This window comes from Budorcas taxicolor, chromosome 9 (genome assembly GCF_023091745.1).
Source record: "Budorcas taxicolor isolate Tak-1 chromosome 9, Takin1.1, whole genome shotgun sequence".
NCBI lineage: Eukaryota > Metazoa > Chordata > Mammalia > Artiodactyla > Bovidae > Budorcas > Budorcas taxicolor.
Genome location: NC_068918.1, coordinates 74,236,783 through 74,250,211, shown reverse-complemented (window position 1 = coordinate 74,250,211; position 13,429 = coordinate 74,236,783). Strand labels below are relative to the sequence as shown.

Below are 13,429 nucleotides of genomic sequence, written 5' to 3'. Positions count from 1 at the left end.
AGCAGATTCATTCTGGAAAATTATACGTTGGCAATGTCCATAGTGCCTGCTTGGACAAGTATATTTCTTTAAAAAGTGGCTGGTTTCATTAATTAAAATATGAAGACGTGCTCCCCTTCTAACCTATTTTTGCATTTCGAGGGAGCCCTGAAAAGAATTAGAGATTTGGGGAAGGCACATGGCATTTACTCAGATACTGCTTTATCCTTTCTTTCCCCTTGAAGGCCAGTGGGGTTCCCCCTCAGGTTTCTCCCTATGCTTCCCACCAGTGCCTACCTTCTCTCTAGCATCCTGGCCTTTGTCCAGCGATGGTGAAGTAAAGGAATGTTGTCACCCCAACTTTCTGCCTGCTGTTTTCTTCCCACCTCAGAAATAGGCACCCTAAACCGTTTCATGTTTAGTTTAAAGTATTTATACTTAATATAGGGCTTCCTTAATAGGACTTCCCTGGTGGTTCAGACGGTAAAATCATCTGCCTACAAAGCGGGAGACCCAGGTTCGATCCCTGGGTCAGAAAGATCCCTCTGGAGAAGGAAATACCAACCCGCTCCAGTACTCTTGCCTGGAAAATCCCATGGATGGATGGAGGAACCTGGTAGGCTACAGTCCATGGGGTGGCAAACAGTCGGACCTGACTGAGCAACTTCACTTTCACTTTCCCTGGTGGCTGAGATGGTAAAGAATCTGCCTGCAATTTAGGAGGACTGAGTTTGATCCCTGGGTTGGGAAGATCCTCTGGAGAAGGAGATGGTAACCCACTCCAGTATTCCTGCTTGGAGAATTCCATGAATAGAGGAGCCTGGTGGGCTGCAGTCCATGGGGTTGCAAAGAGTTAGACATAACTGAGCGATTAACACACATACTTAATATAAACACACATAATACAATGGTTAAGGAAAAATATGCAAAGGGTAAATTACAGTGCATTCAAATTCGTAAAAAGTACTGTCAGGTTTGCCTCCTGGCCTCCCCCCACCCCCAACAACTGTCCTCCTCTCCCACCTCAATCTCCATTCTCCATTTAAGGATAAATGAGCCAGCTCTGCTTTCAGCTAACCTCTTTCCTTTTTCGCAAACTCTTTGAAAGTTCCCTTGGGAGTTTTAAATCATCCCTTCTACCTACTGCTGTTTTATTCCCAAATGTTGCATTATCAGGCTCTCTACCCTCCTGGAGAAAGGTGTTAATTAGCCTGCCATGCAAGTTATCTAGGCCCTAGGAGGATCTTTTTACCACTGAAGGAACTCTAAGCTGGGGTCTCTAACCTCAAGGTCTGGCCACCTAGCTTGGCTCTCTCCTTTCCATAGAAAAAGTCAGCTGAGGTCATTGCCTAACAGAAACCAGGCTGACCTGCTGAATAGAAGCTCCCAATTGAGAAATTCCAGGAAGACACGTGGATTTCACAATTCAGAGAGTGGGAAGGAATGTGTGAGGGAAGGGGCAAAGTTAATGCCTTTGGAAAAGGTATGCATTTCATTGTCATCTTATACTTGGAGCATTTTAAAAATTAACCTTTTTGATTGTATAAATTACAGAGAAATAAGCATGACAAAACTAGCTGTTGTTGATGATGCATTGTCTGTGCGGGGGTGGGAAATGGAATTATTGGAATCTCCTGGAAATAGAAGATTTTTTACATATATCGAAAAGGAACATGGATTTTTTAAATAGTTGAGAAATGTTGTGGGATTTTTGAACAAAGCCTTGGTAGGGTTCAAATCCTTCTACTGCTCCAGATACTCAAAGAGATTTCAAGTAGCTTAACCTACAGTTTTCCAAGCTGGAAGAGAAGCTGGAATATGCAAACGTTTTTAAGCTGTATTCAAATTCTCTCTGGAAGGTTTTTTTGTTTTTCCTTTTGTTATTTTTTTTAAGCTACACAATTGGCAGTAGTATGTGGCACATTTAATTCAGTATATTCTGACAAGTAATAAACTAATCCTTATAATGGTTTCTAAACTACTTGGTTGAAATATGTTTTACATCAGTGAGTGTGTGAATACACACACAATATTATAAGGAAAGATTTATGATAACTCACTGACTAGAGAAAGATTGCTTCAGAAAACAGAAATTACCAGATCCCAGTAATAGCTTTCCCTGAGGGAGCTTTGAAAGAATTTACATTTGAATTGGATGCTTAAACTCTAAATTTGAACTTATCACCCATCTGTGAAGATATATTATAGTTATATAGGAGATAGCACTACAGAAATGAAATTAAATGACAATAAATTAGTTTTGTCTTTTAAAAATTATCATCAGAATTATGTTACTCTGCTGAGCTAATTCTTGTTCTAATTCTTGCTCTAATTCAGCTGGTCATTATAGCATCAAGAATCTGATCCCAAATGGGTTTCATAAATAATCTCTTTTAATAAGTATCCTCAGTTACTGAAATGTAAAAAGAAATCTCACATAGACAACAAGGAAAAGGAGCTGGAAATAACACAACTTAATGATTGATAAATTTTTTCATACTGCCTTCTTAAATCTGTGTTTCCTCTGCCAACAAGATAGGCATATTAAGGCATTAAAAGTTACCATTTTTCTATCACCTGAGGGCAAATTCACATTAAATACCAAGATATTTATGAGTTTTACAGACTCATTGATCAGTTAAGACTGCCACTTATGATTCATCTGTTCTAATTATTCCTAAGCATGAATTTTGTTACAGGAAATAATTACATAAAGTTCATTTTTAAGAACTAATGGGGAATAACCTATTCAAATATGCTGGGATTTCAAATTCTGTAAATGATTTCATTATCAGAAAACAAATATTATATTAAATTATCTTTAACTATGAGCTCAATGGATGTCTTTTAGCACGTGGTTCTGCCCCTTCCTTGCTGTGTTTACTAGACCTCTCTAGCCTGGTTCCTCACATATAAAAATGAGGATAACAACTGCAGTCATCTCATAGGAGTGGGGAGGGAATTAAATGAGATAATATGAATATGAAAACCCTGTGTCTGGCACATAAAAGGGCTCCATAGCTATTCTAATTATCACTGTTAAAAAGTTCAAATGATTGACAAAGTATGGATGAGACTTTAAAATATGTCTGTTAATCCATATCTGTCTCTCTTCCCAACTGCATTTTACCAAGGGTACAATGTAGCTAGCACTTTTATACTATATTTAAATTTATGCCAAAAATGCTGCTGCTGCTGCTGCTAAGTCGCTTCAGTTGTGTCCGACTCTGTGTGACCCTGTAGACGGTAGCCCACCAGGCTCCCCTGTCCCTGGCATTCTCCAGGCAAGAACACTGGAGTGAGTTGCCATTTCCTTCTCCAATGCATGAAAGTGAAAAGGGAAAGTGAAGTCGCTCAGTTGTATCTGACTCTTCGAGACCCCATGGACTGCTGCCTACCAGGCTCCTCCATCCATGGGATTTTCCAGGCAAGAGTACTGGAGTGGGTTGCCATTGCCAAAAATAAGCCGTTACAAATTTTGTTTAGGGCCTTAAAAAATGGTGATTCCAACTGTTACTCAACTGCTTTATGAGGAGAGAGGAGAAAAGGAAATAATGTCTATTGAACAAATACATTGTTTTCATTTCTTGCTACTGTTTCATCTCCAGAATGCGTAGTATTCCCTCTGGAAGAGCCGGTGGGAATAATGCCATCTGGAACCCACGCAGCAGGGGCAGCATGCAGAGCTCAAGAAAGGTCTCAACTGCCAGCTTCCAGGGTCTTTGCACGCTCAAAGCACTCTCATTTTCCCAAAATGACCCTGAGAATATTGTGTAACAGCAATTTGAATAAACTGACTCACTTCCACTGTGATTTAATGTCTACTTTGCTACCGAATTAGCCGTATTTGTCCAGCTCTGCTGTCTTCACAATTTTCTTTGTGTTTATCCTTATGCTTAGCAACTAACCAAACACTGACTGGAATATCAATATTTAAAATGAAATGTATTAATAGCTTACTAACTGCTCCACTGAGAGACTGAGTTTGTAGGTTACATATTTGTACTTCTTTGTTTTACTTATGATATTCTGAAGGCATGAAATGTTGACTTTCTCCCCAACTATTCGCAAGCTTTAAGCAAGTGAGTGCTTGTTCAGTAGTGTCTGAATCTTTGCGACCCTATGGACTGTATCCCACAAGCTTTTCAATACTGGTAAAGAGGTATCCTTTAGTGTCTTTAGTTCACAGAAGATTGATATCTTAAGTGTCGGTGAATACAGACATGTTAAGACCATGAAGAAAATTTTAATAAAGAATCAAAAAGTCACAAATATGTAAACAGGACAACTGGTTTTCTTAAGGCAGTGACCAAAATTAAAGCCCCTGTCCTCCGCACCTCATCCTCAGTAGTTTTCTTTTGACCAAACAGCCTGTGTCTCTGGGCCCAAAATGATGTTTTAAGTTGAAAAAATATTTCTGACTTTTACTGAAAGCAGATTTAAAGCAAAAGGTTTTATTTTATGCCATTTAAAAATTATCAAAGCCATAAATTTATAGTCATAGAATTACCTTTTTTTGTTTGTTTGTTTTACCTTGGAAAAGCTTGAAAATGTTTACTGTAAATCCATTTTATACATACTAAAAGTATTATAACATTCTTCCAAAAATAAAGTGATTGTGTGTCATTTCAGGCATCACATTGGTCTAGACAAGGGAAAAGTATGAAATGTTTTTGCATGAGATCGTGGCTCTGAGTGGTGCCTCTTGCACTAACCAGAGAAACTTTAGAGCTGGAAGGGCCTTTATAGGTCATTGTTTCCTCAATTCACAGGTAAGAACCTGAGGCCCAGAGAGTAAATGAACTATGGAAGGTCTGGAGTTCATGTTCTGAGGTGTCTAATGGTAAGAGTTGTTCTGATGGTCTTTTGCAGAATGTTTTACACAAGACTTCTAATACATGGAATTATACAACATCCTACTAGGGCCATTCCTCCAAATACAATGATCAGGGAGGTCAGGACAGAGGTCTTTATACCTTTCCATTTGCTGAGCCACTATCAGGATGGAGAAAGGATTATCTGTCCCTGAGTTTTCAGCCAACACATTAGCCAAGATGGTAAGACCTTGCAGGACTCTTGTTGTTGTGCCATAAGGGGCGGCCCTGTTGGGGATGAAGGTACAACATTGACCTCCTGTCATGACACATATGGGCTTCCTTGGTGGCTCAGTGGTAAAGAATCTGCCTGCAAGGCATGAGACCCATGAGACGCTGGTTTGATCCCTGGGTCAGGAAGATCCTCTGGAGAAGAAAATGGCAACCCACTCCAGTATTCTTGCCTGGAGAATCCCATGAACAGAGGATCCCAGCAGGTTACAGTCTGTAGGGTCACAAAGAGTCAGACCTGATGGGAGCACCTGAGCATGCACACATGCATAACACACTCCCTGCTTTCCTGCCAGGATCATGTCTAAGGCCAGTCAGTCTCCCAGGTCATCTTACTGGTTGAGTCTCATTGTTTTCTATTCCCTTGATAGTGTCTCTAGTATAGCTGACAAATCTCTGCTGGTTATAATAAATACAGTTTATCCAATCCACATTTTTATTGATGGTGGACCATCAGAATAACACCAGTTCTAATCTCTCTGCTATCTGGTTTCTAGCTTTGATCTAGAGTTTGGTGTAAATCCTTCACCTCTACCATGGTGACCTTAGTAGGGTCATTAGGAACTGAGGGTTAGAGTTCTGGGTCTATGTCACTAATGAGGAGGTAAAATTTTTAACAAGCTTAATAGCTAACCTTCCCAGTGGATATCTCCCGGATATGTCTGCCCCTAGTCCATACCAATGCTCAAGAGATGGATGCTTATCTCTGGTTTGACTGTTAACAACAGTGGGTTACACTGTAGATTCCCATAATCATCTCAGGGACCCCTCCCTTGCCAGGGATAATCTTTTAGTTCCACTAGGGTGGGAGCTGTTTTATATGGCTCAGCCGTGTAACCAATCCTGGGTAGTCCCCCATACTTTGGCCCAAATATAGCAGGAGAGTTGTCATGGATCATTTCCTGACATGCCCGATATGGTTCAGGACAAAGGTACTTATGTTCTTCAGATAGCTGTTTTTGGCTGTGTAGGTCACCATAAGGCAAGACCTGGAAAGCATCAAATTTCACAGTTAGGGGATCCATGCTCATAGTCACATTAATAATTAAGTTGACCTGATAAGGGCTGCCCCCAACAATCAGCATCTTGGTATATAGAATGACCAAGAGGGATATTAAAGTCTTTTCAAAGACAGCTTTGTAGGATTGGAGTGTTGGACCACAGCCCATTGTTCTTTTTTGTTAGGGGATGGAGTCCCTTTGATTCTCCTATAATGAGTCCAACCTTTCTCTGCAGTGCGGGCAGCTGTTTCCTTCATGAGCAGTACCTTATCAGGTCCTTCTCAGGCCAGTTTGAGTTGTCTTCCTTCCAGGTTTTCCTCAGAACACGATCAGCAGGCTGATGAGGATGCATGGGAAATCCAAGGATGGAGCCTGAGCCAACCAACAGGCCCTGCAACTTAAGAGAAGGCAGAGTAGAGGAGAGGCCCCGTATTTATTTCTCAGAAATTGGTCTTTAGTTTCCAGGCTTGGCAGGTTAGCAATTGGACCCAAATATGGTAAGCCATATAGCATCTCATATGGGAATAATCCAGTATTCTTACGAGGGGCAGTTCTGATTCTGAGAAGAGTAATTGGGAGGCACTTGGTCCAAGGAAATTTGGTTTCTAACATTAATTATTTGTTTTTCTTCATCCCTACCTACATATACCTTCTGGCTTCCCTTAATTTTTCTAAACTTATATATTTACAATTGTCTAATTTCTGTAATTCCTTAGAAATACCTGGCCAAGTATTAGTTATAAGATGCAATTTTAACATATTTTGGCCAAGAGGATCATCTAAATTCAATCCAGAGTATTTTCTTACTTGGTCTTTTAACCTACTCAGAAATTCAACCAGCCCTTCATCTTTTCCTTGCTTGATGTCAAAGGCCTTAGTAATATTTTGGGATTGGGGAACTGACTCTCTGATCCCTTTTATTATTAGGTCCCTGAGATCTCTCATATGACCCCTATGTTCAGGACTGTTATTATCCCATTGTGGCTTCTTGGTTAGGGAATTTCACTTCAGCTACTAAGGCATTTGGGCCAGCTGGGTATTCCCTTTTCTAATCAGCCGGCCATTGCTGCTCTCTGAATCACTGATCTTTCCTAGCGAGAAAACACAACACCTAAGATAGACATAAGTTCGGCCCATGTGAAAATCTGGGGGCCTAGAAGTTGATCCAGCTGGTCTGCAACCCCAGGTGGATCCTCTAGTAGGGCCTTCAGTTCTTTCTTCAATTCTTGAACCTTGGAGCTGCTAAGGGGGATGTCCACAAATCCAGTTCCCCTTCCTCCTAGGGGAACTTCTTGGAGGAAGTAGAGGGCCTGAGTTTTCTCTCCTTTTGGGGGGAAGGGTGAACTTTGAATGTCCACTTTACATTGTTTTATCTCCCTCCTCAGTGGAGGAAGGGAGGGGAACAGTGCTGGAGAGGGTGCTGAGGCCACGGTGGCCATCTTGGTTTCCCTCTCCTCTGTTCTTATCTCCTCTTCTACCTGAAGCGGTTCAGGCTGTTCCTGGGCAGTTCAGGCTGTAGCCCTCCTGGGTTATAGGGATGAGGCAAACAGTTGAGAGGATCCCACTTCCTATTTTCCTTCTCCTTTCTTTACCTAGTTTCATCTTTATGGGGAATAGAACCGCTGGCCCCTTTCTCCAACAAAGAACATAATCTATTTCTTCCTGGGCAACTGGACTCTTGTCATTAACAAACTCTATAAGCAATTGGCAGATCCAACCTTCATCTGACCCAAACTTAGGCCAAAATACTGATGGTTTCAACATAGGTTCTTGAGTCCAAATGAAACAGAACCATCTGTTTTTTCCCTTTCCTCCTAGGATTATCTCCCCAATGTTGGAGCATGTGTCCTAGGGGACCGTTTAGGGGAATCTAGTTATTGGCCTTTTTCCCCTTGGAATCCTTCTTGCCTAAAGAAGAATTCTTACTACCTTATCCCTATCATCTGATTCTTGGAGGAGGGCATGGCAACCCACTCCAGTATTCTTGCCTGGAGAATTCCACGGACAGAGGAGCCTGGCAGGCTACAGTCCATAGGTTGCAAAGTCGGACACGACTGAAGCGAGTTAGCGCGCACACATCTCCTCTGATTGTGTGCACTTGACTGGAGGCTCGTCACCACCCACCCCTTTCTTTCTTCAGAGGTTTCTTGCACTCTTTTCCAGTAGCTTCCATTCCAGCTGTTTCCCTTGTGGGAGAAATATCCCCAGAAGCGGTGCTTCTTAGCTACTTGTAGGGGTGGGTAGTTCATTCGATCTTTCCAGGTGATGTGGATCCCCGACGAGCTCCCAAATTGTTGGAAATCTAATCCGACTCGTGCCGGGGAGAATGAGAAAAATACTCTACAACAGTCTGGCGGGCAATCACACTGAGCGGGAAGTCTGCTTCCCTCCGTGTTTATCCCTGACATGCTGTACCTTACTCCGGGAGATGGTGAGGGACCGGGAGTCCTGGCGTGCTGCAGTCCTTGGGACCCTGAAGACTCGCACAGGACTGGGGGACTGAACAACAACAACAGTTCGGATTGATGGGAGCGTGGTAGCACAATCCAGCGCGATTGGCCAATTCAAGTGAAGCAGCTGCCAAGTGAGGAGGCCGGGAACGAATGAAGCATCTGGGTGGGGGAGGGGCTTCCCTGGTGGCTCAGTTGGTAAAGAATCCGCTTGCAACGCGGCAGACCTACCAACGTGTGCAGCTTGGTTACAGGAACTTTCCTAGTTGTTGTTCAGTCGCCCACTCCTGTCCGACTCTCTGCGACCCCATGGATTGCCGCACGCCAGGCATTTCCGTGCCTCATTATCTCTGGACATTTGCCCAAGGTCATGTCCATCGTATCGGTCTCCTCTGATGCCCTCTTCTCCTTCTGCCGTCAATCTTTCCCAGCTTCGGGGACTTTTCCAATGAGTCGTCTGTTCACTTCAGATGACCAAAATACCAGAGTTTCAGCTTCAGCATCAGTCCTTCCAGTGAATATTCAGTGTTGATCTCTCTCTTGACTGGTTTGATCTTCTTGCTGTCCAAGAGACTTTCAGGAGTCTCATCCAGCACCACAGTTAGAAGGCATTCTGCCTTTGGGTTCTGCCTTCCTTATGGTCCAGGTCCAGCTCTCACAACCAAAAGTGACCACTGGGAAGACCACAGCCTTGACTAAACCGGCCTTTGTGGGCAGAATAATGTCTCTGCTTTTCCACACACTAAGTTTGTCATAGCTTTCCTGGCAAGAAGCAATCCTATTCCGATTTCATGGCTACAGTTACCGTCCGCACTGATTTCATGGTTACAGTCACAGCCTGCACTGAGTCTGGAGCACAAGAAGAGGAAATCTGTCACTATTTCCAACCTTTTGCCTTCTATTTGCCATGCAGTACAGGAACTTAAGACTACAAAATGGCATGGGTTTCCTAGGAAGGAAGTTGATTATATTCTTTGATAGAAAAGACCACATTATTCCTATAATCACAGAAATAATTTCGAGTCTTTTGGAAAGGTCACTGGAAACTCTCAGAGTTTATGGGGAGTTTGCTTTCCTAACCCGTTGTTGTTGTTGTTTTGCTTTCCCCGGGTCCCCAGCCAACCGCGGAGCCGCTAGAAGAGGCTGCGGGCCGGGCGCAGCCTCCTTCTCCCGGCGCGACGGGTCGTGGCCGCAGCGAACCACCTCCCACGGCCAGAGGCCCCGGCCTGGATCAGGCTCGGGCTCCTGGGCCGCGTGATGCAGCCCAAAAAAGGTGCAGCCTCGCCCGTGTCCCCGCCCGCGCCCGGGACCCAATCGCCGCGTCCGCCTAGCGCTCGGGCCGCGGTCGCAGGGACACGGGGGACCCGGAGTCGCGCGCCAGCCGCCGCCATGCGGTTCCGCTTCGGAGTGGTGGTGTCGCCCGCCGTGGCCGGGGCCGGGCCGGAGCTGCTGGTCGTGGGGTCCCGGCCCGAGCTGGGGCACTGGGAGCCGCGTGGGGCCGTGCGTCTGAGGCCGGCGGGCCCGGCGGCGGGCGCGGGCGCGCTGGCGCTGCAGGAGCCGGGCCTGTGGCTCGGGGAGGTGGAGCTGGCGGCGGAGGCGGCGGCGCAGGACGGGGCGGAGCCGGGCCGCGTGGACACGTTCTGGTACAAGTTCCTGAAGCGCGAGCCGGGAGGAGAGCTCTCCTGGGAAGGTACGGGGGCTGCTGTGCCGCCCTGCACCCCGGGGCCCCGGCCTCGGCCTGGGGCGGATTCCACTCTCCCCGCCGCGGCTTCCCGTGCGCTCGGCCTGGATCTCGGGCTTTGCCCGCCGCCCGGACTGCCCGGGCGTCCCGGGCTGACCCTGGCCTGGCCGCCCAGCTGTCGCCACCAGCCTGGCGTCTCGCTCCCGACCGGTTCCCCTGGTGGAGGCTGTGTTCCCGGTCTGCCGTCAGTTCGGTCTCTACCGCTCCGGCCTCTTTCCCACACACCCGGGACCTGGTGTCTTGCCCCTGCTGCCCCGACGCTCCGGCCTCCGCCCGCCTGGCCCCCCGCATCCTCTCTGAGGGTGTCCCCGGGCTCCCTGGGCCCCGCCGCTCCTGGGTTTTGCTCCTCAACTCCGCCATGACTGTTTTTGTGCCCTCATTTTCCTGCCCCAATCCGCTAAAAAATGACCCACCCAGTAAAGCTAGCCTTTTCGCTAAATCCTAAACGGCAGCATGCTGCTTAGTGTATTTTATTTTTCTTCTTTTCCATTTGAGACTGAACAAATGGCAAGATGTTGAGCGTTTTCTCTTTTCGATTTTTTTTCAAAGCCCGGAATATGTGGCTTCCCTAGTGTCTCAGAAGGTAAAGAATCCTCCTGCTGTGCGGGAGAACTGGGTTCGATCCCTGGGTCGGGAAGATCCCCTGGAGGCTGCTGCTGCTGCTAAGTCGCTTCAGTCGTGTCCGACTCTGTGCGACCCCATAGACGGCAGCCCACCAGGCTCCACTGTCCCTGGGATTCTCCAGGCAAGAACACCGGAGTGGGTTGCCATTTCCTTCTCCAATGCATGACAATGAAAAGTGAAAGTGAAGTCGCTCAGTTGTGCCTGACTCTTGGCAACCCCATGGACTGCAGCAGCCTACCAAGCTCCACCGTCCATGGGATTTTCCAGGCAAGAGTACTGGAGTGGGGTGCCATTGCCTTCACCGTCCCCTGGAGGAGGGCATATCAACCCACTCCGGTATTCTTGCCTGGAGAATCCCATGGACAGAGGAGCCTGGCTGGCTACAGCCCAGTTCAGTTCAGTTTAGTTGCTCAGTCGTGTCTGACTCTTTGCGACCCCATGAATCGCAGCACGCCAGGCCTCCCTGTCCATCACCAACTCCTGGAGTTCACTCAGACCCACGTCCATCGAGTCCGTGATGCCATCCAGCCATTTCATCCTCTGTCATCCCCTTCTCCTCCTGCCCCCAATCCCTCCCAGCATCAGAGTCTTTTCCAATGAGTCAACTCTTCTCATGAGGTAGCCAAAGCAGAGTTTCAGCTTTAGCATCATTCCTTCCAAAGAAATCCCAGGGCTGATCTCCTTCTGAATGGACTGGTTGGATGTCCTTGCAGTCCAAGGGACTCTCAAGAGTCTTCTCCAACACCACAGTTCAAAAGCATCAATTCTACGGTGCTCAGCCTTCTTCACAGTCCAACTCTCACATCCATACATGACTACTGGAAAAACCATAGCCTTGACTAGATGGACCTTAGTTGGCAAAGTAATATCTCTGCTTTTGAATATGCTATCTAGGTTGGTCATAACTTTTCTTCCAAGGAGCAAGCGTCTTTTAATTTCATGGCTGCAGTCACCATCTGCAGTGATTTTGGAGCCCCCAAAGATAAAGTCTGACATTGTTTCCACTGTTTCCCCATCTATTTCCCATGAAGTGATGGGACTGGATGCTATGATCTTCGTTTTCTGAATATTGAGCTTTAAGCCAACTTTTTCATTCTCCTCTTTCACTTTCATCAAGAGGCATGGGGTCACAAAGAGTCGGACACGACTGAGCAACTAAGCACAGCATAATCTGGCAGTGGAGATATGCTCTGATTTCTTAAAATACAAAACCAATACAAAAATACAAAACCATGTGGTGGCTGGGGAAAAAAAAAGCAAAAACATGTACAAAAGTAAAAACTTGTTTCCTCCACTCACCCTAAGCCCATGTATACCAATATATGAAGTGTCTACTTGTCTCACACACAAGTTGTATAATATCTTCATCTTCTTGCCTTTTCTTGCTCTGTAACATGTTGCAAAAACTTTTTAGTGATACTCCATGTAGATGTAGTATTTTCATTTTCTAAATGGTAATGAAATATTTCATTTTCTAAATGGTAATGAAATATTCTGTATCTACCAGTGTGCATTTAGATTGCTTTCCATCTTCCGTTATAAACAGTAACAGCTTAATTGAAAGTCCTTGTATAAAGTTCTCTTTGAGCATTTGGGAATGTCTTTGTAGGGTAGATTCTGAGATGTGAAATTGTTAAGTCAAAGAGTAGCCGTGTTTTACATTTCAGTAGTAGTAGTAGTGTTAGTTGCTCAGTTGTGCCCAACTCTTCGCAACCCCATAGTCTGTAGCCTGCCAGGCTCCTCTGTCCATGGAATTTTTCAGGCAAGAATACTGGAGTGGGTTGTCATTCTCTTCTCCAGGGTATCTTCCCCACCCAGGAACCCAACCTAAGTCTCCTGCATTGTAGGCAGATTCTTTACCATCTGAGCCACCAGGGAATAAGGGTTGCCAAATTATTCCGGTTGCCAAATTATTCCCTGAAAAAGTGATGCCAAGTGTAGACTCCTGCCCTGTCTTTAAATGAAACGTACAAAGTAGGGGACTGGAGTGTGTGTGGCTCAGTGGTTGTCTAAAGTGGATGAAAGGTCCCTGGGGAAGATTATATGAAAAAGTGGGCCATTTAGCCCATGCTGCTGCTGCTAAGTGACTTCAGTCATGTCTGACTCTGTGCGACCCCATAGACGGCAGCCCACTAGGCTCCTCTGACCCTGGGATTCTCCAGGCAAGAACACTGGAGTGGGTTGCCATTTCCTTCTCCAATGCATGACAGTGAAAAGTGAAAGTGAAGTCGCTCAGTTGTGCCCGACTCTTAGCAACCCCATGGACTGCAGCCCACCAGGCTCCTCTGTCCATAGGATTTTCCAGGCAAGAGTACTGGAGTGACCATAGTGATGTGGAAACAAAGAATCAGCAAAGAGCATGAGTGTTCTGTAATATGTTTATATGTTATCCTTGTTCCTCTTTTTGCACCCCACTGAGTTTCATAGTCTGGTACCATTTATTGTCCTTTTGTGTTACCATGGCAGAATTGAAAGGTACTCTCATCAATTATGCCCTTCTTTATAGAATATTCTATTATTAGTAGTATT

The 13,429-nt window shown here is 45.6% G+C and overlaps 1 protein-coding gene across 1 annotated transcript in view; it reads left to right on the top strand.

Moving 5' to 3' along the window:
* Positions 1-9,924: 9,924 nt before the first annotated feature.
* Positions 9,925-13,429, top strand: part of EPM2A (EPM2A glucan phosphatase, laforin) — a 113,241-nt gene continuing 109,736 nt past the window's right edge. Inside the window, exon 1 of the mRNA XM_052645564.1 lies at positions 9,925-10,225. Coding sequence (XP_052501524.1) covers positions 9,925-10,225 — 301 coding nt within the window. The remainder of the gene's footprint in view (positions 10,226-13,429) is intronic.